Source organism: Trematomus bernacchii, unplaced genomic scaffold, assembly GCF_902827165.1.
Source record: "Trematomus bernacchii unplaced genomic scaffold, fTreBer1.1, whole genome shotgun sequence".
Lineage (NCBI taxonomy): Eukaryota > Metazoa > Chordata > Actinopteri > Perciformes > Nototheniidae > Trematomus > Trematomus bernacchii.
The window spans coordinates 1,524,464-1,550,422 of record NW_022987910.1 but is presented as its reverse complement, the minus strand read 5'-3'; the positions used below and the strand labels follow the sequence as shown (position 1 = coordinate 1,550,422).

The window sequence follows — 25,959 nt, the reverse complement described above, 5'->3', positions numbered from 1 at the left end:
ATATTGTTATAACCTAAAGCAAAAACAGCAGATGAGACACAATACCGTTAGTTACTGTTGTTCAGTTTGACTGATACTGTTCCTACTCTCAATTATTAAATAATAGAACATTTGATTTTAATAGTTAATGCGAATATTAAAGGCTAGTCCACTAATGCATGCATAATACATACTAGATGAAAAAGATGAAGGAAGATGGTCTATTGATAGCCTGTTGTATAATCACACTGTTACTTCTTTGTTCTTTTTTGTGTGTGTTCACTTTATGGATTGTGTCCGTGTTTTTTGCATTGATAAGAAATTACCAATATCAGTATGTCGTTGCATTATAATATTATTATCATGCGTATGGCGCTGTGGTAATATAAGTGTATGTTTACAAAAATCTGCCGTTATGCATCTATGCGATCAACATTTTCAGGCAGGAAAGTGTTATTTGGTCAGCAGCACTGTGGTGGTGAAACGGTATTACAGCACGGCTGCAAGTTCACGTTCACAAATTCATAGGCTTTCGATTCGTGCATAAACCCAAATGTTGCTTCACAGCAAGGCAACGCCGCCCAGTGGTTATGAGTTGCTTTGCACCACAATGACTGAGTTCTTCTAAATTTGCACAGTCTATGAACATAGGACTACCTGAAACCCACATTAAATTGTATCTTGAATGCCAAATCATGCATTTATTATGCTATCTATTTTATTTAAATGTAAAAATGTTTTAAAATAATTTTACAGTTGTATTGCATTATCATTAAAACACATGATCTGCCACTTTCAATATAAATCCTACTTGCTGTTCATAGTCTAAATACTATTTTTGGACACCAATACGTATTGTAGGATACATTCAACAGAAGTCCATGTATTTTCCTTCAGTATTTATTTATTTGCTATTTGAATCACAAAGAGAACCCTTGATTTGTATACTTTTTGGCTTAGGCCTATTGGGGTTTTGAACTTTTGATATATATTTATATAATATGTGTACAACTTGTACATACTTAACATACTTGTTAAGTCCTGTATTACATGAATAAATACGAATTCAGGGCAATTACTGACACACAGCTCCAGCGACAAAGGATTTGCTTTTAGGCAAGCATAATTCCAGATGGTATTTGTGAACCCCTCGATAATATCGATATGGAATTGAAAACTGGTGAAGTTTCTACACTGGACCAAACTATTTTCATACAGTCTATGATTGGAGACTCCCACTGAGTTATAAGGCTTAGCCTACGGGTTTAACCCTGTGGGTTTAACCCGTACTGTTACGACCAATTCCAGAGAACTACAGGTCCCAGCTGCCCTTGCGCACCACTACCACCACAAACAAAGAAGAGCCGCATACAAGCACATACACACAACTCGTGGGGATTTGAAAAAACATTGAAACATCTAAATATAATTGATAAAACGGCGCACGTTTAACAAGGATGATGTTACGTACAACTGTAACGGCAAGAAAATCAAGACTGTCCGAAACATCACGTGATTTCACGCTTCCGGAAGTTAAATAGCATGAGAGAGAGAGAACTGTCCGAGGTGCTGACACTGTGAGTAGTGCTGGTGCATGTCCTGATTCAGTCTACATACCTGTATATTTTAAATGTAGCCTATTTCTTTTTCTTATGCATGTTTTACCATCAACTTTACGTACTCTGTAGTTTCCACACCTGTGTTTTGAACTGAATATTGTGTTCACCATAATAAATGGGCAAATCACAACATCTCTTCTTGAACTGTTCTCAGTTAGGTTATGTTTGATATCTACTCACCTCACTCACACACAGACACATATTCTTGTATTACATCATAAGACACACTATTACACTACTCTTTGAATATGCATCATGATCTTTGATTTTTTTTCTCCATTTATGTATAAATACATTGTCAGAATTTGGGAAGATGGATGAATCACAAGAGTCCTGTATCCTCAATGCCGAAAACTGCAGCAGCAGCAGCAGCAGTGCCCTCAGCAGTAAAACTGGCAACACTCCACAATGCAACGGTGCTTCAGAGTGCAGGACCCTGCTCCAGGTCCATGAGTCACACGGTCTCCAGCTACTGAGCGTGCTCAGATCATTCAGGGAGCAAGGGCTGCTGTTTGACTTCACCATTAAGGTCCAGGAACAAAGTTTTCCCTGCCATCGATGTGTCCTTGCAGCATGCAGCGATTTCTTTAGGTATCTATCTATCTATCTATCTATCTATCTATCTATCTATCTATCTATCTATCTATCTATCTATCTATCTATCTATCTATCTATCTATCTATCCTTCTATCTATCTATCTATCTATCTATCTATCTATCTATCTATCTATCTATCTATCTATCTATCTATCTATCTATCTATCTATCTATCTATCTATCTATCTATCTATCTATCTATCTATCTATCTATCTATCTATCTATCTATCTATCTATCTATCTATCTATCTATCTAGCTTGTTGATAACTTCTCTGTGTTTAGGGCCATGTTTGAGGTGGATATGCGAGAGCGTGGTGATGGTTCAGTGACTCTGGGTAACCAGTGTCCAGTGGCAGTGCGTTTATTCCTGGACTTTGCCTATTCAGGAGAGATGCTCATCACTGATAGCAATGTAGACATGCTGTTTCAGCTTGCTTCTTTTCTGCAGGTAGAAATACATTATCATTTCTTCTTTCTATTTATATAAACATAAAGTACCTTGGGACAAGTCGACCAAGTGTGTGCCTTTTACCAGCGCCTTCCCACGTAGCTCAGGGTGTACTATACAAAAACTTGATGTATTGAAATGTCACAGGTTTAAAAAATAAAATTACCAAAGGCTATATTCATTAGCTACGGTACACCCTTACAGATGTTTTCAACCTTCTTGACTAATTACACCTCCTCTCATGGCTGTGTGGTAATGTGAAAACACCTGAGTGGGTATATAGAGTCAAATAATTTGAAGAATAACATTTATTAATCATCAAGTTGCTTAGTAAGATACATATCTCTCAGTGACAGTTTTTGAATATGTATTGTATGTGTCCTCAGGTCTCAGTCTTGTCCGAAGCGTGCAGCAAGTTCCTGATAAGAGCCATGGATCTCAGTAACTGCCTGTCCCTATTCTCGCTTGCTGAGGCCTACGGCTCTGCATCCCTCCTCCAAAGTGCCAATGAGTTTGTGGTTCAGAACTTCTCTGAGCTTTCCAAAACCCAGGACTTCCTGGATATGCAGGTACAACTGACAAGATAATGAAGATATTATATCCTAGAAGCTGATTTTGATGTAGCGGCATATGAAGATTATAATTCAATAAATCCATATGAACACTCTCAGTATTAATCATTTCATCTGCTTCTTATAGGTGAATGTGTTGGAAGCATGCCTGAGGTCAGATGCTCTAAATGTGCCCAGTGAGGAGGCTGTGGTGATGTCTCTTCTTAGATGGATACGCCATGATCTCTCGGAAAGACAAAAGCTGTTGCCGGGTTTGTTATCTCTAACCAGATTCCACCACCTACCTGCACCTGTACTAAAGGTAAGAGCATGCTGCATGTACAATATGTTTGTATTTTATATGTGGTCGTATTATAGTCTCACCCTTCCTTTGTGACACCTTACAATGCCTCTTAGACTCTGCGTGATTCAGATGATCTCCTCTGCAATAGTAAGTCCTGCCTCGCCCTGCTCTCTGAAGCTCAGAGCAGGCAGGATCAGTACAGCGGCCTGCTCTCTGACGCCAGGCCAGCCACCACACAGAGCTACATCTTCATCCACAAAACAGAGGAGAACGGCGAGATCCGCCACAGCTTCTGCTACCATCTGGAGACAGACCAGTGGAAAGAGCTGGGAACAGGGCACGGAGAGGGGACGGCCATGATGCCAGACCCACCGGGTTCCTACCTCACCAGCTTTGCTGAGAAGGTACGTTTGAGATTGAACGTTGCTGCTATTAAGCGCAGAGTCTCCTAACCTTTTTTGCATTGTTTCTCTTTGAAATTGTCAACTTATGCACCCCTTACTGCAAGTAAAAGCTTTGGTGTTGGCCCAGGTTATACGTTTTCTTTTCCAGATTGTATTCTTTGAAAGGTTCTAAGAGACCCCCAGAGGTTAAAGTATCCACTATGTTACAAGTAATAAAACAATAATTATTAAAAGTCAGAACAATAAACCATAATTTTCTTGTCTTTCCACTGTATCTAAGATATTTGTGACAGGTGGATGCCGGGGGAACTGTTGCCGGGCAATACGTCTCCATGTGGCCGAGCCGTTCCATGACGCCACAGATGAGGTTTGGTGCTTCTGTCCTGTGACCCTCACCTGCACGCCGGCTCCAGCCATGCTGAAGCCCAGAACCACACACACAGCTGTAACCTGCCTGGACCGTATCTACGTCATTGGAGGACGGACAAGGGGATCCAGAGGGGGGGCTCCCAGTCTGCTGGAGGTAACAGTGTACCCTTTATGGATGATTATGACCAGATTATTGGTTAAGATGTCCTTTCATTATTACATTTGCATTGTGCCAGTACAAATACTGTTATTTTCTAACATATATTCCAGGTGGAGTATTTTAATCCTCTGACCCAGACCTGGAGCTCAGTCAGCCCACTGCCCACCGCCATCTACTACCCTGAGGCCAGTGCTTGTGGCAGTGTTATCTATACACTGGGGTCAGAAGTGGAGATAACAGATTCCTTTAACCCTTCACTGGACTGCTTCTTCAGCTATGACGCACAGCAGGACCAGTGGAGCCGCCTGGTGGCAGAGTTTGGACAATTCTTCCATGCTACCCTGGTCAAGGCAGTGTCAATAGATAACACACTGCACATCTGTGACCTGTCCACTTACAAGGTGAGCCCTCAGCTGGGCACGAATGAATGAATGAGTTGTCATTATTGTATCTCAATGTGTTTATAGTTTAAGCTTTCCTAGGACTGTTTAAATAATGAAACACAGAGTTCAAAAGTGTGACTTTTCCCATCCAGGTCTACAGTTTTTGTCCAGAGACCTGCGTGTGGAAGGGTCAAGGGTCCTTTGAGTGTGCTGGTTTCAACGCAGGAGCAGTGGGTATGAAAGACAAAATCTACATCCTGGGTGGAGACTATTCACCTGATGAGATCACTGATGAAGTTCAGGTAGGAGAAGCTTTTATCCATAGTAGCTGACCTACTGAGACATTTTAAGTCATATTTCTTAACTAAAGGCACAGGCCACCAAATCTGTCAACATGGATCTTAATGGTAAATTGGCTCTGCTTTGAGGAAGCCTAGAAGAAGTGATCAGTAGATCAGTAGATAACTATTGACGTATTCATAAATATAGTCAACATTTAACAAATAAGGCTCACTATTTTTTTCAGTTTATTGTTTTAAAGTGTTAGCTTCAAGCAATATGTATCGAGTAATTTTGCCATGATATCTCTATATTCACACTGCATATGAAGAGTACGTTATTTATTATTACTCTCACTTATATTTTATTTATCACAATTACAGTAAATAATTCAAGAGGATAGGTTATTTATGATACATTAGAATGATAAAGTTATTGATTTACTAGCAAGGACACACCAAAGACCAACAGTATGTGATTAAAGTGTAAATGAGCAACAACAACGAGAATGGATGGAAGTAAGAGAGGGGATGGTTTGGATAATACCTGGAGATGGTAGAGAAATTAAGGTTTTTAATAGGAATAAAAGAGGAAAATGTAGTTAAAAGTATAACCTGACGTCTGCTGATATTTCTCTTTCTGTGTTTCCTTGTGGCCTGTACAGGTGTACCACAGTGGGAGAAGTCAATGGGAGGAAGTGGCTCCCATGCCCAGAGCGCTCACTGAGTTCCACTGTCAGCTCATCAGCTTCAACAGATACAAAGACCCATGGGGGGACACAGCAGATACACACTCTTGAATATAGTTGATTTGCATGTGTGTTACATGTGTCTCTGATGGATGCTGGACAGCTGACAGAGGGAAAGACAACCTTCCACCAACACTACATCTTTCTCACATCATTATAACAAGACTGCACCTGAGCCAGATTATGTACTACTTTTTAATTTAAACATTTGATTTCATATGTTCACTTTGCACGAGTGAATTGTCTGCTGTCATAGGATCTTTGTTGTATTTAAATCAAAAATATGGTCCCTCCCATGGAGGAACCTTATTGAGCCAAAGACTACAGCATATTGGAAAGCCTATATTAATAACTGATATATTTTGTTCTGATGATTTAGCTGATGGAAACCTGCTCATAGTATATTACCTTATTTAAAACTCAACACAAATCCTCTTGACAAAATTGTGTAAATAATCTTGTTGGATTTTCACTTTAATACTTGCCTTTATCCTGTTTAGCCTGCCATGTATCCATGCATGCCCTTTTTCTCCTCTCATGAAATAACATTCTACATGTGATCAATACACAGATCACCTGACAACTGAACCTATAGAGATGAATACTGTACCTTGGAAGAACATAATACGTTTCAGAAACCAGGAGGAGAAAGATATGGGCTTCATGGTGTAAACCACAAATGCGTTGTACGGTTGTGTTAAGAAACCTACAAAAATAATACAACAAATAAAATAATGTTTTATTGGCAAGGAGTGAATGCACATAATGCTTTATTAATTGAGTTGATGTGTTTTTTTTTGAGTAGATACAGTGTCTGCATGCGATACATTCATCATCGCGAGTAAAAACAGAACAATAGACACAAGAGCATGGTTTTATGTTTCAAAGGGCACATCAATGGCACAGTGACATGCATGTACACCACTGTTAGAGGGATTACATCCCTTTAAAAATAGAGCAGCAAGCCCCTGTTCTTTTATTTGTAATCACCCGCATGTTTTCTGTAACTCCTCCTCTGGCCTTGTTCAGAAATTCAAAGTCACATTCAAAAACGTTTGAGAATAAATACACTGATCAGTTGACTTTGAAATTGTCATTGATAATCTGCCCCATCTGTAACGAGCACATGGTTATAGGACTCTAATGAAAGCTGCAGCTCTGGACCTGACCAGATTAAAAGAATGATAAGATGTAAACACTGTCTGAACATGAATCACTTAGCAGCAAAGTCCTACAGTAGCCATGCTGGTTTTCCTCATATCGCTCCGACTCCTCTGGCACCTCGGTCATCTCCTCTCTTCTTGCTCCATAATTTAGCCTTGGTAAGTTTTCACCAGCAGCCACATCAGCAGCACAGTGATTAAGACGATCGTGAAGTTGATAAACAGCTCCTGGACTGAGCGATCCATGGTGGTATGACACCCAAGGATAGGAGGAAAGAAGGAGACAAGAAGGAAGGATGCAGATGTGTTGGATGCTTTTACAAAGGTTTGGCTGGTCCTGGACCTGAGAGGTGTAAACAGCAGAAAACAATACATGATATAGGTGTGTGTGTTTGTGTGTACATGTTTTGTCACCCTTTTGTAATTATAAATTCGAAGTCTAAGCCACTTCTCAGGCGGCCTCAGGGAGAAGGGCCACAATGTTCCCTCATATGTACACAAGGGACATAACACATACTTCCACAAAGCATATAAATAAAAAATACATCATTATCACATCGTAAGCAAAGAAATACCATTCCAAAATCCTTTTACACTTTTTCATTTCTTATGTTAGTTGCATCATTTTGAATGGTTTTCATTGAATTATTGGCCATACTTTTTTGTTACTAACAATAACATCATTATTAAAAATGACAACACAAAATAGAATCAGTGAGCTGTTACCTTTCCGCTTGGCAGTGAGCTCACTGTAAGAAGAAGGAGGAGAAATCAGATATTCTTCTCTTTTCCAGCAGTACTTGACTTCAGAAAGCTTGTCTTCTCACTGGAAGCTTCTCTTGTGTGGCACCTCTTCTCTGCAGCATCTACCAGCAGCTGTTCTTCTTGCCGTTGTCCCGTTCTCTGGACAGTGGAAGGGGCCTCTCCTAAAGTAGCCATCCTCAGCGGACCGCCCATGTTTCACATGCACACAGACTGATGTCACACACCTTTTTCACAATCTCATCCACTGGTGTACCACACAACAGAGGAGGGAGTCAGGGCTATTTATAAAACATTATTGTAGATAAAGGTGGATTACAGTGGTTGCAAATACAATACTCACAACTTCAGATGGATAAAGGAAACTGTAACAGTATCACTGAGTATCTCTGTATGAGCTATAAGCACAATGGGGAAACAAGTACAACAAAGCGTTTGAATCCAGCTGATGCCATTATTCATCAATCTGTCACAGAGTAACTTTGCAAAAAAAAGGAAAGGTCAATTCCTCTCTGTTATCTAAATTTGAAATCTGAAAATGATTAAAATACAATAAGGAGATGTGTTTGTCATTGGATAGGGTTGCCTTTAGAGCCTGGCACCTTTTCTAAATCGATTTCTATTAACTGATGAATGCACATAGCCTACAGCTGGGCTTAACCAGATTCTGCTCCCCTCAGGGAAGTGCACCAATATACTGTATTAGCTCCGCTGGGATAAGTAGGTTATGTTTTTTATAGCTCTATAGTGTAATAATGATCCCTGACCCTGACCAAATTGTATATCAAACTTGTATCAATCAATCAATCAATCAATCAATCAATCAATCAATCAATCAATCAATCAATCAATCAATCAATCTGTTAAACTTTATTTCAACTATATAAGTACCATGCATTATAAGAAGATGAAAACAACTCTCATGTCTCTCTGAGTAATATGGAGTTAAAGCTATCAGCTGGTTAGCTAAGCTTAGCAAAATGTGTGGAAACACAGGAACAGAGAGCAAAATCCACCTACCAGCACCTCTTTTTTCAGAGCTTTTATGTTGTACCTATCTAAAGATCCAGCCTAGCTGTTCACTCCTGCTTCCAGCCTTTGTGCTAAGCTAAGCTAGGAGATGATAAACAGCTGCTGGCTAAAGTTCCATGTTTACGATGCAGTAATTGTTGTTGAATTTATTCCATCCAACTCTCCGCAAAGCAAACAAGTGCATTTGCCAAAATTATTATTAACAGTTTTTTATTTTTCTTGTGGTCGTGTCCACCCATTGTATTTTTGCATTGTTTTATGTTATGCTGGCGCTAAGAAAGGGATTTTGACAGTTGACCACAGCAAATCTCACACTTGACAGCTGCTTAAAACGGAGTTATCTCTGAACTAATGTTAAACCCCCTTGACACAGACACCTTCTACTGTACACACAGAGGGGTTACAGCAGGACGGGCGTATGAGCTCGGCTAGCCTTGAAGCTTTCCATCACAGGATTCCAAGGTCATTCCCAGAGGATTAACAGATCAAAAAGACTGCCATTTTAGCACCATGCTGCTCTGCCAGCGTCGGCCCAACAGCTATTTGACCCAGGGATTCCCATTGTCAGGGAGATCTAGCGCTTGGGTGCTTGATTAAAGCAGGGTGAGTTGTCCAGGCATCTCTGTGTGGGGTGGACCATTGCCCACTCTGACAGCTGTGTGTTTGTGTATAAGCGCTGGCAGGGTTACCCTCCAAATCAGTGGAGACAGAGCGGTGTCAACAAGGCCTTAGAGTGAGACACCATTCCACACATTCTGGGACATTGAGTGTGTATGGTATGTGTGTGTGTGTGTGTGTGTGTGTGTGTGTGTGTGTGTGTGTGTGTGTGTGTGTGTGTGTGTGTATGTATATATATATATATATATATAGATATTATATTCTCACATCTGACAGCCAATTTAAAATTGAAAAAGGTAAGTCAAACTTTGATGCAGAAAATGTGCTATGAAGAAAAGCATTTCCCTAATGCTCTTGTTGAATAAGCACAAAAATGCCATGTGGTTTAGCCTGAACATTGGTGTACAAATAGCTGGCACTGAAAAAATTATTTAGCCCACAGCTTTGCCTTTTCGAGTGTTTAAATATGTTCCAGCAGTTTTGATTGAAGGGGATATAGGAATTAATCTAAGCTGACAGAGAGATCATACACACATACACCAATCTCAAAGTTCAGCACTGTTGTGGTTTGGTATTCAAAATCAAAGTCAAAGTCAATATTATTATCAATTTCTCTCTGTGATACAAAATAACCTGTTCTATCACCCTTCATTGTTTTGGAGTATCTTTCTCCACAAGACAGATGTCTATTTGCACAGAGTACCAAGAGATCAGAATCACTATTTTAAAAAGCAGGATCCGGTTTCTTTATCCTTCCATCTCTCGCATGCAGTCCTGAGCTAATTAGACTACAAAGATGCCAGCAACTTCTTTGCCAGCCTCTGCCAGAGGCAAAACTCAAATTAAAGGGTAAAGGCATGCCTCAGGGTAAACAAATGGTCCCACTCTGGTTCTCACTGTTCCACTGCTCTTTCCGAGCGTGGCTGATGTGTGAGGTGAAGCTGCCCTTGAGCACTAGCAAGGGAAACATCTTCCTAATCTCCTGAGAGCGATATTTCCATTTGGCAGAACTTTGACACTCTTTGTTCACAAGTTCATAAATATCTAGCCAACTCTGCAACATTTTGTTAAAATTAGACTTATAAGATAAGGTTCAAAGTTTGTCTAACAAAAAGAAAAGTAACGAAACTAAATGTCATTTAAGGTTGAGGTTTTTATCATGTTACATGTTTATTTTTTATTTTGAATGGAACTTTGTTAGCTACTTCTCAACTGCTGTTTCCAAGATCACAAAATTAATGTACTGTGAACCTCAGCTTTTCAGTCCTATTAAAAAAGAAAAAGTAAAGTACAAAAAACTGCTCAATGTTCGCAGGAAGATAGAAGAAGAAGAAGAATTCCTTTATTGTCATCGCACCAGGTACAACGAAATTTAAAAAAGCAATCCTCGCAGTGCATTTCCACATAATACGAACAAATATATATCTATATAAACATATACACACATAAACATATGCTCACACATCTAGATTGTGTCACATTAGAAAGTTCCAGAGCAGCTAAGCAGAGCCAAAGGTTTCATCGTTTTTCTCAACTTCTTACAATAAGATTAGGAAGTCAAATTGACTGATTGCAACACACTTGTCCATCAGAAAACATTTATTGAATTTAAAATTGATTCCTGCCCTTTGAATCAAACCATCTTTCCCCTCTGTTAAGCCCCGAGCCTGTTTTTCAGGTTTCAGGCTCGAAAATGACATGCCCAAAACAAATGACTACAACTTCACTTCTAAAAGGGTTATATGAATAATTTCTGTGAGTTGGATGTAGAAGTGTCAGAATCAATATAGATTTTTCTCAGTCAGAGTAAATTCAGATGGAACATAGTAAAAAAAGGTAAATTCTTACCTCCGCCTAAAGAAAAAACATTACTTATAGTGAAAACCACTCTTGAATGATGGGATGGTAGACTAAAAGCTTTAGGACTCCAAACTATAACATATAATAAGAACCCTGTATCAAGATTGAGGCAAAACAAGTTAAATTTGACCTTTTTAGAGAGGTTTAGCAAAAACAAGTTCCAGGCGGAATAAGCTTTCTGCACATTTGGGTACATCTGGTTCCATCAGTGCCATTTGACCTTTTTCAGGTACCAGACTATAAAAATGATGTATTACATTGAATTATCACCATAGGTATTCATTCCATCCAAAGAAAAAAAATTAAAATAAAAAAATAACTTTTTTGTGAAGAAAAAAAAAGACCTGCCGACGGGGGCTTTGGGGCTTAACAGGTTAAAAAACGATTCTGTGCATGGGATAAACAAATAAATTCAAACAAAGAAGTGATCTTATTTATGTTATTTCAACAGTTTATTGTTGCAAACATTACATATTTGTAAATTATTTCCAAATCCTCGTGCTAGCCCTGATTAATTGCCCTACAAATGTACCTGATGCTCATAAAGAGTAGATTCTTTGTATTTTTAATAATTACACCGTTTTGAAAACAAGATGGAGCAGAGTGTTGTTATGATGTTGGAAAGGGCAGCCTCCTGTCTCCTGTCTGACCAGCTGTTGTTTTGTCGAACCAACTGAGCATGCTGTCAAGATGAGGAAGGATTCCCACTGGCCAGCAGCTCAGCCTGGCACTGTAATTACTGAGATGGCTGAGGACAGGTGAGGGCCTCATTACACAACACACCCGTGTATAATCGCACACACAGACGCACAAATGTTTCACTCTCATAAACACATACAAAAACGTCAACATGCATGCTGGAACATATGCTGTAGAGGAATTCAGGGAGGGAGGGAAGAAGCAGAGAATGCAGCAAACCGGCAGAAAAAAACTATAGAATAGGCACGGGTCATTTACATTTAGCAACATGCCTGAATTTGAATGATGGCTTGTATTTGATTAGCATCTGCCCTGATGTGTAGGATATTGAGTTTGTTAATGCGTATACCTGGCCCAGCCTGTGATAATACTCTTTCAATCTTAGGTAATATTAGAGTATCCTCAGTTGCCAGCATCTGAGTGCAGTCTGATGATGGATGAACGAATTGGATGGAAGTGGAATGGCAAACAGTCTCCCAAGGATAGTCATCCTACATACTTACACTTTTATCCCTTAGTATCAAGTTATCAAGGCCTATATAATTATCCCTGGAGCATATTTGTCTGTCTTTTGTTGGGAGATTAGAAAGGCATGCAGCATGGATTTGCCATCAGAGTTTAGGTGCTATATAATGAAGCTACCGGGCAAACACTGGATGTCAGTAAGGCTTGAATACCAAGTGACAGATGGTTAGCTCAGAAGAGAAAAGAGAAGGACTACTTACATAAAAAGGGCAAAAGTAATACGATCATTAGCTTGACAGATATACACCACAATAGAACATTATGTCCCTGCTTGGATAACCACTTGAAAATAAAATCAGTTTCAACCATGTACATTTCAAACACCTGTCTATTAGAACTTCACTAGAGACACACATTGTTAGACATTGATTTGTAACCCGTTTACTGTACCTCTACTGTAGTGGGGTTTACAGTACAATATATGTACATTAGGAGTACCTTAGAGTATAACTGTTTTACTGTATCTTTGGTATAAATAATGATTATGTAACTGTGTTTTATAACACAGTACTGTTTATTCGTTTTTAATTTTTACACTGTAATTTTGTTATTACGAAATATTATTATTAAGGTTTACTATTCAATATAAGAATAAGTATATCTTGATGCCAGCAATTTTAAAGTAGAAGTAAAAGGGAGAAGCATGCAGGACTCTAACTTGTATTTTTACACAATATGGTTGTTTAAGAACTGAGAAATTCTTCCACCATAGAATTGTATACATTTCATTTCATTTCACACCTTATACGTTCCTCTTGTGCTTTTTCTGCTCTGACACGTTAAAAATATCTGCTCGGAAAAGGGTGTTAAGGGAGGCCAGCAATGCTGTGTGTAGTGTATAGTGTAGTCAGTAAAAGTTTGCAGGTGCTGCTCTCGAGAATCGCCGGGAACGTTCGGTGTTCGGTGCTTGTTGCACCCGGACAATAAAACATGACGCACCATGGATGCTACTGTGGAAAACAACGTGAATCCCGTCAGGAGGAGTAAAGAGGACAAGAAAGTTATTCGTAAACAGTTAAAAGCGAGTCACACTTTGCTGAAACATGAAGGCATTAGTACAGCACCGCAGCCTACAAAGGTATTTTAAAATAAAATAAAAATAAAGAGTAGAGTGAGCGAAGAAAGCTAGCTAACATGTAGCTTTTTCCAATCAACGTCTTAGTTACATCTTTTAAGATATTACAGCTACAGCAATAACAAATAATTTAAGTCTGACTCAGTTCGGCTAAGTCATGGTTGTTGTCAATGATCTGTTGTATCCTAGGACAAGTCTATATAATGACAACGGGAAGTGAGTGTCATGACAATGTAGCAAATGAAGTAATCTCAACAGAATGAAACATTCATTTACTGTAAAGTTAGAAGTCGTAAAAATAATGTATTCTCTATTTTTAATTACCATGGCTCTAACTTATATGGCCTATGTTTAAAGTTTTTCTTTACAGCAAAGATCATACTTTCTAAGCAGACTTAGGGGTAATTGGGTGTATCAGATGATGTTCTTATCTTACTAGGTTGTATTACAGGACAAAGTGAGTTCAGAGGTGTATGTATTATAAGACAATCACTCTGTACAATTAAAGTCTTTCTTGCTTTTCTTGTAGTTTTTGTTGTTAAACTGTTCTGCATAAAATCAACCAGTCTGCCTCTGTCTCCTCTGCAGAGTTTGGTGGTGGCCAATGGGGGTCTGGGGAATGGCGTCAGTCGAGAGGAGTTGTCTGCAGCACTGAAACAGATGGGAGAGGTGGACAAACTGATCATGCACCCTAACAAGCCCTACGCTTTTGTCACATACAGGTACAGTTGCTGCATGGACAATACCAGGAAGTTATTCTAAACCTTTAAAACATGGTACATTTGAGTTCAAAACTTACACTTGTGTTATTGTCATTTTCCAGATCTGAGGAGAGTGCCCGAAAAGCCCACATAAACCTTAACGGGGAAAAGCTTCAATGTGGCGAGAACAGCGTCACACTCTACCTCAGTTATGTAGACTCAGGTACTTGGCTTTTACATTGGCACCAACAGTTGCAAGCATACACCACTGTAAGATCTGCATTAATTGTTTAAATCATTGTTTGTGTATATTTGAACAGTAAGTTGGATAACTAAAGACAGCCATTAGATTTGTTCATTGTTAATGTAAAATAAATATAAAGAAATCCTTAAATCATGCAGCACCTTGTTTTAACACAGGTTGTGTTGTGCTTTACATCAACTTCAGTACAGATAAAAGGCTAACCCTAACCCTAAAAGAAAAAAACAAATACAGAGCGAATAAGAGAAAGAAATGAAATAATGCATACTTCCCACACAACATATGGCAATCAGTCAGAACCCAGATCAGCACCTTGTCATTATAGAAAAAGTAATCCTAGGAAATGGGTTTTTAGATGTATTTGAAATTGCAGCTTGTGGCAAATCATCTATTTAACAAATCCAACTATGCTTTGTTTATGTGTGTATGCAGTAACCTGTGAAGAGGAGGCGTCTGTTCCTCTGCCAGAGGGATTGGTCTTGGTGGAGGACTTTGTGTGTTCAGAGGAAGAGGCTCTGCTGCTCGCTGCCATTGACTGGTCGTCTACTAATACTGATGTCACTGGTGAGGGTCTGCATAATGGGTTTTGTCAAATGTTTTTTTAGTTAACTTCTGGCTTAAGTTGCTATGTCGAACTTCTCGTTATCACCCAGGAACTTGATCATCAACGAGAGACTCTCTTTATGGATCTTTGATAATTAATACTTTTAATGTCTATTATTAAGCTAAGAAATAGAGGAAATAAACCTTGTTCCTTATTTTGCTAACATGATTTGCTAAATGTATTCTCATGTCTTTCAGCTCAAAAGGCTCTGAAGCATAGGAGAGTCAAACATTATGGATTTGAATTTCGCTACGACAACAACAACGTGGATAAGGACAAGCCATTACCTGCAGGTAAACTTGCTTTTTTTATCTAAATATTTTTCTTGTTTTTTTGGTTCATACTTGATAAGTTTGGCCAACGCCAATACGTTTTATTCACCGCAAAGCATCGCTGTGTATTTCGAGAAACTATCAGTTAAAGTTGCGAAATATCAGAAAACACAAGTTCCAAACTTATTCTCAAGCAGAAAATTACCACCTATTAATATATTTTGGAGCTCAGCTTGGGAATTTGAGTATTGTATTTTTGAAAATTTCAAGTACAGTATGATACCTCCATATATTTATTTAAATGTTTAACTCATGTATTGGACATATGACGTTATATAGTACTCTGACTGCTTCTAATTGTAATGGTATCGAAAATTACAATAAGAAAATTATTAAGAACGAAAATGATCTATAATAGCTCATAAATGTGTTTGTGTCCCTGTATATCCAGGTATTCCTCAGGAGTGTCTCCCTGTTCTGGAGCGGTGTGTGAAGAACCAACACATCGACATCATGCCAGATCAGCTCACTGTCAACCAGTATGAGTCTGGACAGGGTGAGTTACTCCAGTCTGTGTCTCTAATGACTGTATTTGGTACCGACTAAGATAAGTTTCACAGGACTTAACAAGGCTATGTCAACATGACTGACCATGTGTATGAGAATGCTAGTCAAAACACAAATGACATGCAATATATAAGATCTATGTCTGTAAATGTTAAATAGTTCATACCCATAATTAAATCACAGAAATAGCAATGTTTTTACCTTGGAGCAGTACAGTAAATCAATATTTAGTGGATTAACTGATTTATAGGGACCCTTGCAGAGTTCTTTGCTAACCATAACTGCCGCTTAAACAATGTGGAGAAACTCAATTAAAAGATTGTGAAACTTAAAGACGCCTTATTGCATTTTCAGACGCTCTAGTTAAAAACACTGTTCTCACAAAATACAGACACACATTTCGATTTTAATTACTCATACCAACAGGTGGCAGCAAAACCTTTCCAACATTATATTATAAGGGATAATAAAAGTCATTGGTCCCTTTTAGTTGCTTGTCAACAGATTTGCAGTGCTGGCAAAACTTTGAGGGCTGAAATAAGGATTTTATTTAAAGATTTGTTTCAAGCACATCAATTCAAATGTATTGTTACATTCCAGTATGATTTGAGTGTCCCACATCACCAAAGGTTCAATGGTGTCCATCAGACATCCAACAAAACGAGTGGATTATTTATTTGAAAGAACCTTGATGCATCTCGACTTGTCCAACAATTTTAATCCTACATGTATATTTTATAATATTTTCAGGCATTCCTCCTCATGTGGACACTCACTCCGCCTTTGAGGACACCATTATGTCACTGAGCCTGGGGGCAAAGGTAAGAAAGTCAGTCCGTCATTTTGTAATATTAAACATTTAAACAAAATATAATTTACATGCTGTTCAGGGAACAACTCCCAACAGCCCTGTGTGTTGGTAATTGACCCAACCATACAATTAATCAATCAGTGTGTGTAGCCAATATCGACCGACGCTGCTCAAGGTGCAATCATCCATCATTTAAAAGAAAGTTACCCATTCAAAGATCAGGGATGCAGAGCTAAAAGGCAGGTGTAAATGGAAATATACTAAGTGCCATCAGACGTATGTTTTTATGATTGTATGCCTTTCTTGTTTCCTTCACTTCACTTGACTGATTCATCTGTCTCAGGTTAGTGTGATTTTGTCTGTTTGTGATTTTACTGACATTTAATTTAGCTTTGCACCATCTTTGACACACTTCTATTTTGTCAGATTCTCATGCTCACAGTGGCCTTCAGTGGATTCAGTACGTAGTAAATGACTCTTTTAGAGGCGTCCCCTTGGTTGTGGACAGCACAGATACAGATTAACTTTTCTAAACCGTGGGATTTGCTTTGTCCTTGACTACTCACCTGGTGCTGGGATGTTGATTTAGTCTCTGCAGGGAGGCTGCTGCAGACGAACACCCATCTGTCCCTGCTTGTCTGAAAGAGCAGGGGCTCTATTAGCAATCAGCTGTCATCTGTCACAGCATCTGTCACACACAGACTGACAGACAGCATGTGTGTGTAGTGCAGTGCGTTCTGTGTCCCAGATCTTCAGTAGAGATTAAGGGCTTCAAAACGTGGAAACAATATCAAAAAAGAAAGGCTTTTGCAAACAAAACAAAAAATGATTTATTAAGCACTAGTAGGACATTTGACATTTTACAAATACCTATGTAGAGTTCACCTGATTAATTTCCCAGGCTGAGCTCTTCCATCAATACTTCAAACATTTACAGATTCACAACACAACACAACACTCAAAGATATCAATTACATAGGGTTTCATTTAGGGCTGTCAGTCGATTAAAATATTGAATCGTGATTAATCGCATGATGTCCATAGTTAATCGCAAATTAATCGCACATGTTTTATCTGTTCTAAATGTACCTTAGAGGAATATTTTTCAAGTTTGTAATACTCTTATCAACATATGAGTGGACAAATATGCTTTATGCCAATGTTTGTTTATTATCATTGGAACAATGACAAATATTCACCTGAATATTCTCAACACAACAACCTGGAACCTCTCTCTCTCTCTCTCTCTCTCTTACACTCTCTCCCAACCCTGTCTACTTCTTTGCACTTCATTTCATTTCATTTCAAACCTTTATTTATCCAGGTGTATCCCATTGAGATAATTGATCTCTTTTTCAAGGGAGACCTGCACTGAGCCAGTTGCTCAAACAGACAAGCCTGTTTACAGTTGTCGGCAAAATGACGCTCCTCTGTCTTCATCTTCAGTCAAAGCATGAGACTGAAGTTCCCACCTAGGGTCAAAATAATGCGCTGTGATGTGCAGTCGACACGTTGTATGCGATCCGAATTATCTAACGCAGCCCCTCGTCCTCCACAATGTTAAGCTGTAGCCACCCATTTAGCTATCGCTGTTGTTGTCCAGGCGTCTCCCCGGCAAAGCGAGCGGCAGGAGCGGGGCTGTCGGCATCAACTGTGTGCTTGGCTTGCTGTTTAAAACACCTTTTTTTGTATCCATATCTCTCGCTAGAATCTTCCACCATCCAACTAACAACAACAACAACAACGTCAAGCCTTTGGGCTCTGAAACTACGGGGCGGGCCGAGGACAAATACACATGCGTTAATTGCACGTTAAAAGAATTAGTGGCGTTAAAAAATGTTTGCGTTATTAACGCGTTAACTTGACAGCCCTAGTTTAATTGCATGACATTAACTATTTCAAACCCTAAAAGCAAGGTTTTATAAATATGTTGACGTGATTATAAAGAATAAGAATAGCATTTATTTAGACTATTTGGAAAAACGATACAAGGGATTAACTTTTTCAACACAAAGGGAGGACTCTGCAGAAAAATCAAAACAACTGCTGGTACACATGAATAACCCGATGTACTGGAGATTCCTATTCCCTGGGGTTTTATTAGTATTGTATGTGTAACTGTTGTTGTAGAAAGTTGATCCTATTGCGATCCAATTCTTCAATGCATTGTAAAGTAAAGCTCACTTTCAGTCTATCACCTGAGAAAGGTATTGCTTCTAAAATATATAAAGTTAATAAACTGAATTAAAAACGTATAGACTTTTCTGCAGTTAAATGAATTAGTCTGTTATTTAATAGCTTTACAGGTTTAATAACCCTGTTTGTGTTTGCAGGAGGAGTGTGCGTGCCTGCATGTGTGTCTGAATGATGAATGGTCTTGTAGTAAAGCGTAGCTCGCAGCATCACCATTGATTTAGTCACCGTCCACTGGTTTCATTGATTGGCCAATACTCCTCTGATGGGAACAGCACTGTGTGTGTGTGTGTGTGTGTGTGTGTGTGTGTGTGTGTGTGTGTGTGTGTGTGTGTGTGTGTGTGTGTGTGTGTGTGTGTGTGTGTGTGTGTGTGTGTGTGTGTGTGTGTGTGTGTGGTGTGTGTGTGTGTGTGTGTGTGTGTGTGTGTGTGTGTGTGTGTGTGTGTGTGTGTGTGTGTGTGTGTGTGTGTGTGTGTGTGTGTGTGTGTGTGTGTGTGTGTGTGTGTGTGTGTGTGTGTGTGTGTGTGTGTGTGTGTGTGTGTGTGTGTCTGTGTCTGTGTCTGTGTCTGTGTCTGTGTCTGTGTCTGTGTCTGTGCATTTGCTGGTGATGCATGTATATTGCTCTCTCACAATCATACACAAACACTTATCAGTCCTTTACTTACTCACAAACACACGCTTCTACTTCACAAAATCCAATTTTCCTGCTGTCAGAAGTTGGAGGGATGCAGTTTGAAATTGTGCAGATGTAATTTCCCAGCAGGGCTCATGCTGTTATGCGCTGTAAGAAAACATCAGGATCAAACACCAGCGCTGGGGTGGAGATGGCTAGTTGTTAGTGAGAGAGATAGCAGGGTGTGTGTGTTTGTTTTTATCCTCTCTGTGACATCATGCATTATTTTCATAATTGAATATTTATTGATTCTGCAGTTTTGTGGTTTTGAAATAATAATTACGTTTTAGGAAAAAACATTTACTGCTCTACAGACTATAACTCACTCAGCACATTAATATTGCATGAACAATTTTTATAAATACATAAATTAGACACATAACTACTGATTATTCAAAGGTCTAGTAAAAATGTCCATACATCAAACAGCCACACTACATATGGCCTTATTAAAATACACAATCAAATGATAAAAACTAAACCAATTGCAATTTTGCAAAGAAACATTTATAGTTGTATCCTCCTTTTGCTGTGTGTGAGTGAGTGACTTCCTCAGTATTCCTTCATAAGCATGTTTGTATTTTAAACGCAGACGGTGATGGAGTTCCGTCACCCCGATGGTCGCCTCGTTGCCGTGGTTTTACCAGAACGGAGCCTCCTGGTGATGAAGGGAGAGAGCAGATTCCTCTGGACCCATGGGTGAGCCGGCCTGGGTCAGATGGATCCGTCAGTCAGTTTATCCTAACATGAGCCTTAGGTTGATTCACACATTAGTGACAGGTCTTTTCTACCTCTTTTCCATTAAAGGGGAAAAGTAATTTATTGATGTAAATCTGGGCTTTATTGCAGTATTTGTCACATTTAATCCCTTCCAACATGAAGATAAAACCAATGACAGGCTCAGGATTTGGTCACATGTTCTGGTATTCACAATAAAGTGCAGATTTAAGCCTGTCGAACACTACACTAACTGTCTGTTATCTTCTCCCAGGATAACTCCTCGTAAGTTTGACATGGTGCCAGCGTGCGACCCACAATCCTTTGGTGATACTACCCCTGACCTCCGGACTAGCAGCAATCTCACTTTGAGCAAGAGGGGCACCCGCACTTCTCTCACTTTCCGCAAGATCAGACATGAACCCTGCCGCTGTGGTGAGAATCTTGAATGTGAACAATAAAACACACAATTTACTACCGGCATTTGACAACCAAAGGCACATTTTGTAAATAAAATAAAAACGTACCATCTGTAAAGTACATATGATACATGCTGATGATACACACCTTTATCTCCCCATTTAACCCCTTTCCCTCTCCTCCCCCCCTTCTCTCCAGCCTTCCCCTCTGCCTGTGACAGTCAGGGAGCCCCCCCAGCACCCTCTCTGCCGCCCCCTCCCTCACTACCCTGTTGCCATGCCGACGCGGCCCTTCTGGAGGAGCAGTATGTGCACCGGGTGTACGACGCCATCGCCTCGCACTTCAGCAGCACCCGCCACTCCCCCTGGCCTCGTGTCTGCCACTTCCTGTCCTCGCTCCCACCTGGCAGCGTGCTGGCTGACGTGGGCTGTGGGAACGGGAAATACCTGGGAGTCAACCCCGAGCTGAGTGCAGTGAGTGTCCTCATGTATTACAGTAATGTCTGTGATTATGTGATTCTTCAGTGATCCCCGTGGGGGAATGTCCTTCTCTATTCAGTTTCTTTTGCTACTTCTTCCTAGATTATCCCCACTGTAGAATGCCTCACAACTTCATAAGTCATGAACAGATCATGTCATAACGTCAGGCTCTGTTTCACAAACGGTCCGCAAATAATTTGCAGCGGAAATAATGAGTTTTTAATGTTATTTTCAGAATTTAATTTCAGTGTTGGCTTTGTAGCATTGATTCCAACTTGTGTGTTCCAAGAATTTACAATATATCCAGAGTATTCGGTTCAAATATCAAAAGTTCTTATAAAAAGGTTGTTGTAAACATCTAAAAAAATTCACATCATGTTTTTGTTTTTTTCATATATCCTTCTTCAATCAATATTTGTTGCCGTTCTCCCTAACCCTAACACTTTCACTGAGGTCAAAAAATGACATCTCTCGAGCTCAATCTCCTGTGTTACAGTTCAACAGCACGTTGGATTAGTCTCCTGCCGACATGTATTCATGAGTAACATTCATTCAAGAGATATAACTAAATTAATCACTTTATTCAAATTGAGGATTTAGTTTGAGGACTATTTATAGGGTTATGGCATCATAAAATATGATGAATGACACTCAAAGCGTCATTTGAACATCTCAATAGAAGCTTTAAATACAAAATAAAAGCAGACATATGGTACAGGCCTACTAACCAGGGCTAAACTTGTTCCAACAAGTGTTTTCCTTACTGTAACTCATATTAAATGTGATCCTCCCACTCTCAGAAAGAAGGCATATACTGTAAACTTAGCTCCAAAAATAATTAACTGTTATGATAAGCCTCTATTCCAAGAGAAAATGATTTCAAAATATATTTGTTCAAAGGTTTGTATCTTTGCACTTTCCGTTGGTAAGTAGCTGCTGTTTTTACTTATTTACCACCTTATGTAAAGTCATGTGCTTAATGATTTTGTTCTAAATCTAAAACATGTCAAAATGTTAACATACAAGTAAAAAGCTTTATTAATTGGCAGTAATCAGAAAGTAGCTTGGTTGTTAAGTGTAAACATTAGGTCTTGTGTTAAATGAGCTAAAAAAGAAAGAAAAATAATACACCTAGGGATGATATGCTCAGTGCTGATGCCTGTGTGGCTCTCACTGGGATTTCTGCTGGTTGTCATTGTTTTAAGCTCAGTTTCCATGGCAATATCCTACATTTACTGTTTACGTATGCACACTGGGATATTCATGTTTGGGATTTGGAGGTGCGTGTAAGCAGCTTATCCTGACTCAGACCGTGATAAATCATTATTGAGAACACTCTAATCATGCAGGTCACACACCAACTTTCTGAGTTTCTGTTTTTCTCTCCTACATTTATTTCATTCCCTCTGCGCCTTCTTTTTGTTTCATCTCTATATTCCCCCCTCTCCCTCTTCCCTTCTCACAACCTCTCCCATTGCAGAATAACACTGTTAACCTTCCCATTTTCACTTTAAATGAAGAGGCTAGACCTTTGTGTGTGTGCATGTCAGTAACAGATTGAGAGTCGAGTAGTATTTCTCACCATCTCTTATCACCTCTGTCTCTTTGGGGAGGAAGCAATAAGATGCGTGATTGAATTGCTCCCTGGGACCAAATGTGTTACTGAATTGTTTATTTTCTTTCACTTATCGAATGTCTTCTTCTATGTTTTAAATGTACGTCTATGCCTTTTGCTCAAACTCTTTGTTTAATATTTTCCCATTCTGTCTCTGGACTTTCTCGTGTCTCATTGGCTAAAGGAAGAATAAGAGCTTGTTTGACTCTGTGCTGTTTGATTTTATATTATATAAATTGGGTACAATTCAAAATAAAGAATGCCCTTACATTAACATGAAACAAATACTGATTCTCGTCTTGTTTTGACCTTTTACATGTTTAGACCTCTCTGTTCCACTGTTCCTGGTTTTCTGTTTGTGAATGATTTCTTGTTTGCCCATTTTTATTGTCTTTCCAGGTTGGTTGTGACCGCAGCAGTGCTCTGGTACAGATCTGTGCAGAGAGAGGTTTCCAGGCGTTTGTATCCGATGCGCTCAGTGTCCCTCTGCGAGCAGCCTCCTGTGATGCCTGCATCTCTATAGCTGTCATACACCACTTCTCCACACAGGTACACACACTGAGATTAACCCTCACAAAAAACAACAATGTTGTTCGGTCACTTGACTAAAACTATATTTTGGGCCCTATGAAACCTTTTTTTTTAGTGTCTTAGGAACTTTTCTACAGTTTCAACCACAGGCTACAAGCTTGAAACTTTGGGTAAACATACAGTATATCCAAATTTGGGACAATTCCCTACACTCTCAAATGTGTATCCTCAAAGGGATCAGGAACTGTTGGGTATTTGGCTACACTGAAATTGACAATGTTGTATTATTCTTAAAATAAGAAGTTATTCATATGAATAAACTGTTATTTCATACATACATTGATAATTTATAATATTGTTTTTAATGATTGGCATATCCATTAAATGCCTTGGCTTCTGCTTCCTGACTAAGTTGTTTTGTGTGTGTGTTGTAGGAGCGTCGACTGGCAGCAGTGCAGGAGCTGGTGAGACTTTTGAAGCCTGGAGGTCGAGCGCTAATCTACGTTTGGGCTTTTGAACAAGAGTACAACAAGCAGAGGTCCAAGTACCTCAAAGACCAGAACAAAGAGCTTCCTGAGAACCACAACCCAGCTGAAAACTCACCAGAACAGAGCCAGGAGCCTCAAGGGAAATCGAGTGTCCATAACAGCAGTCATTCAGAAGACAACTACAGGACAGTAGACAACAATCAACATGTGACTGATGGCAAACTCAGTGTGCACACCAACCGCACAGCCTTCGAAACCAAGGACCTTTTGGTTCCCTGGCATCTGAAAGACGGGAAAAAACGAGTGGAGGGAGATTCAGGAGAGGGTGGGAAGAAGGATAAACAGAAAGAGAAATCTAAAAAGACCTCAAGGTCTAAAGCCACATTGGACTGTAACCCTGCCACCAGTCCGGGCCTTGACTCCAACATGTTTTCTGATTCAAGTCTTGACACCATTGCTGCCACTCACAGCTCTAAACCCAGTCCATGTTGCGACACATCACAGACCTGCAGTTCTGCTCTAAAGTCGGAGTCGGAGATCATCCCAGCTCCAGTTTTTCATCGCTATTACCATGTGTTCCAACAGGGTGAGCTGGAGCAGCTGTGTGCTCAGCAGGCAGGAGTCACAGTGCAGAGCAGCTACCACGACCAAGGAAACTGGTGTGTTATACTAGAGAAGGCCTTAAACAGATGAAATGACACGCTTAAAATTGAGCTACACATATATGTTGAAGCACAAGAGTTAATGCAATGTAAACAAAGACTAAATTAAATAAATAAATGTAATGACTTTACAAATGCCTGCCTTTGTTGTGCTTTTACTTCTAGCATTATTCCTACTAAGGTTGGAAAGTAACATGGTCTCAGGTTTATTTCCGAGTAGGTATACGCATACAACGAATTGGCGTTGCTGTAAAATGGTGTAAAACACAGTTATAGAAAGTTAGGAGATATGAAAAATATAAAAACTACTGTGAAACCATTATTAAAAAATGTTTAGAAGAAATATGCAATTACAATAAAAGGAACTAGAAAAAGAACACTACACATATTACTATGAAAAGAAATATCTGCAGTATATCAGAATTTAAAAAGTCTTGCACTGCACTTTTGCTTTAAATAAATGCAGCTTGCTGAAACATGTGAAGGTTGTTATAGGATGTTAAAAAGCACAGGTTGTAAACATACTCTAGGTGCTGTGTAAACTTTGACATTCTCCAGAGTGCTTACACTGTAGTGACATTTCAACAATATTAGTTACCTCACTACTTTGCTTCCTCAGTCTTTGACCTCGGTGTATAATATGAACTCACTAAGCTGTAAATGGCGTGTGCCCGACCTTTTCAAGTTAGGAGTGCATGTGTAACATGGCATTTCAGGCTGTTAAGCTATTTATTCATTCAAGAAGCAGGATTTTTTGTCTCTTTTAAAAAATGTGTCTGCAAGAGGAAGCGCGTGATTGTAGTAGATCATTCTCCAAACCATGCATTTGTGCATTTAGTAAGAGTAAAGTTAATGTGCAGTACTTCATCATAGGTTGTATGAGTTAAAGATTTAAAAATGAAAAACCTTGATGACTTTTTTTAATTTGCCAGCCTTGAACCTATAGTCTTAAATACATCATCTTTATTAAACAATTCCCTTGCGCACAATTCAAAGGCAGAATTTATTCCTTAGTTTTATATGTAATAAAAAAAGAAATCCCTTTGCTAGTCGATCCAAAGGATGGATCAACTGATCAATCCAAGCTTTAATTTCAGATTAATGCAACCAACCAGATTAGTTTTACCAGACGGCTGATAAGACACAATGAATTGTAGAATAATGGGGTATTGATGGGAGTGGAGTGTAGCGCGGTTATTTGTTGTGGCCCTTCTGTGGCAGGTGGGTTATTGGTCAGCAGCTCTGACTAAACCCCTGTGGCTCCTAAATCCTCTGGGACCCAAACAAACACTGTGGTGCTGAGCAGGAGATGGTTTGGTGGCATTTATTGACGGTGGTTTATTGATTAAGGTGTAGCAGCCTACTAAATGTATGTGTGTGTGTGTCC

At 39.3% G+C, this 25,959-nt stretch overlaps 3 protein-coding genes across 3 annotated transcripts; 2 read left to right on the top strand and 1 right to left on the bottom strand.

Moving 5' to 3' along the window:
• Nucleotides 1–2,479: 2,479 nt before the first annotated feature.
• On the top strand, nucleotides 2,480–6,524 carry kbtbd3 (kelch repeat and BTB (POZ) domain containing 3). The gene is made up of 8 exons (XM_034115188.1): nucleotides 2,480–2,645; nucleotides 3,032–3,214; nucleotides 3,345–3,509; nucleotides 3,614–3,904; nucleotides 4,185–4,427; nucleotides 4,544–4,834; nucleotides 4,969–5,118; nucleotides 5,760–6,524. Exons 1-8 carry the CDS (start codon nucleotides 2,484–2,486, stop codon nucleotides 5,892–5,894), a joined length of 1,620 nt encoding a protein of 539 aa, XP_033971079.1. The 5' UTR covers nucleotides 2,480–2,483; the 3' UTR covers nucleotides 5,895–6,524.
• A 109-nt stretch (nucleotides 6,525–6,633) lies between these two features.
• Nucleotides 6,634–7,340, bottom strand: LOC117470416 (sarcolipin). The gene has a single exon (XM_034115189.1). The coding sequence runs from the start codon at nucleotides 7,250–7,252 to the stop codon at nucleotides 7,157–7,159; it is 96 nt and encodes a 31-aa protein (XP_033971080.1). The 5' UTR covers nucleotides 7,253–7,340; the 3' UTR covers nucleotides 6,634–7,156.
• Nucleotides 7,341–13,426: 6,086 nt separating this feature from the next.
• alkbh8 (alkB homolog 8, tRNA methyltransferase) lies at nucleotides 13,427–24,697 on the top strand. Its single transcript, XM_034115341.1, has 12 exons — nucleotides 13,427–13,580; nucleotides 14,166–14,299; nucleotides 14,401–14,501; nucleotides 14,973–15,104; nucleotides 15,342–15,437; nucleotides 15,868–15,972; nucleotides 16,734–16,804; nucleotides 20,253–20,359; nucleotides 20,652–20,812; nucleotides 20,996–21,270; nucleotides 23,291–23,440; nucleotides 23,857–24,697. Exons 1-12 carry the CDS (start codon nucleotides 13,443–13,445, stop codon nucleotides 24,601–24,603), a joined length of 2,217 nt encoding a protein of 738 aa, XP_033971232.1. The 5' UTR covers nucleotides 13,427–13,442; the 3' UTR covers nucleotides 24,604–24,697.
• The last annotated feature ends 1,262 nt before the right edge of the window (nucleotides 24,698–25,959 follow it).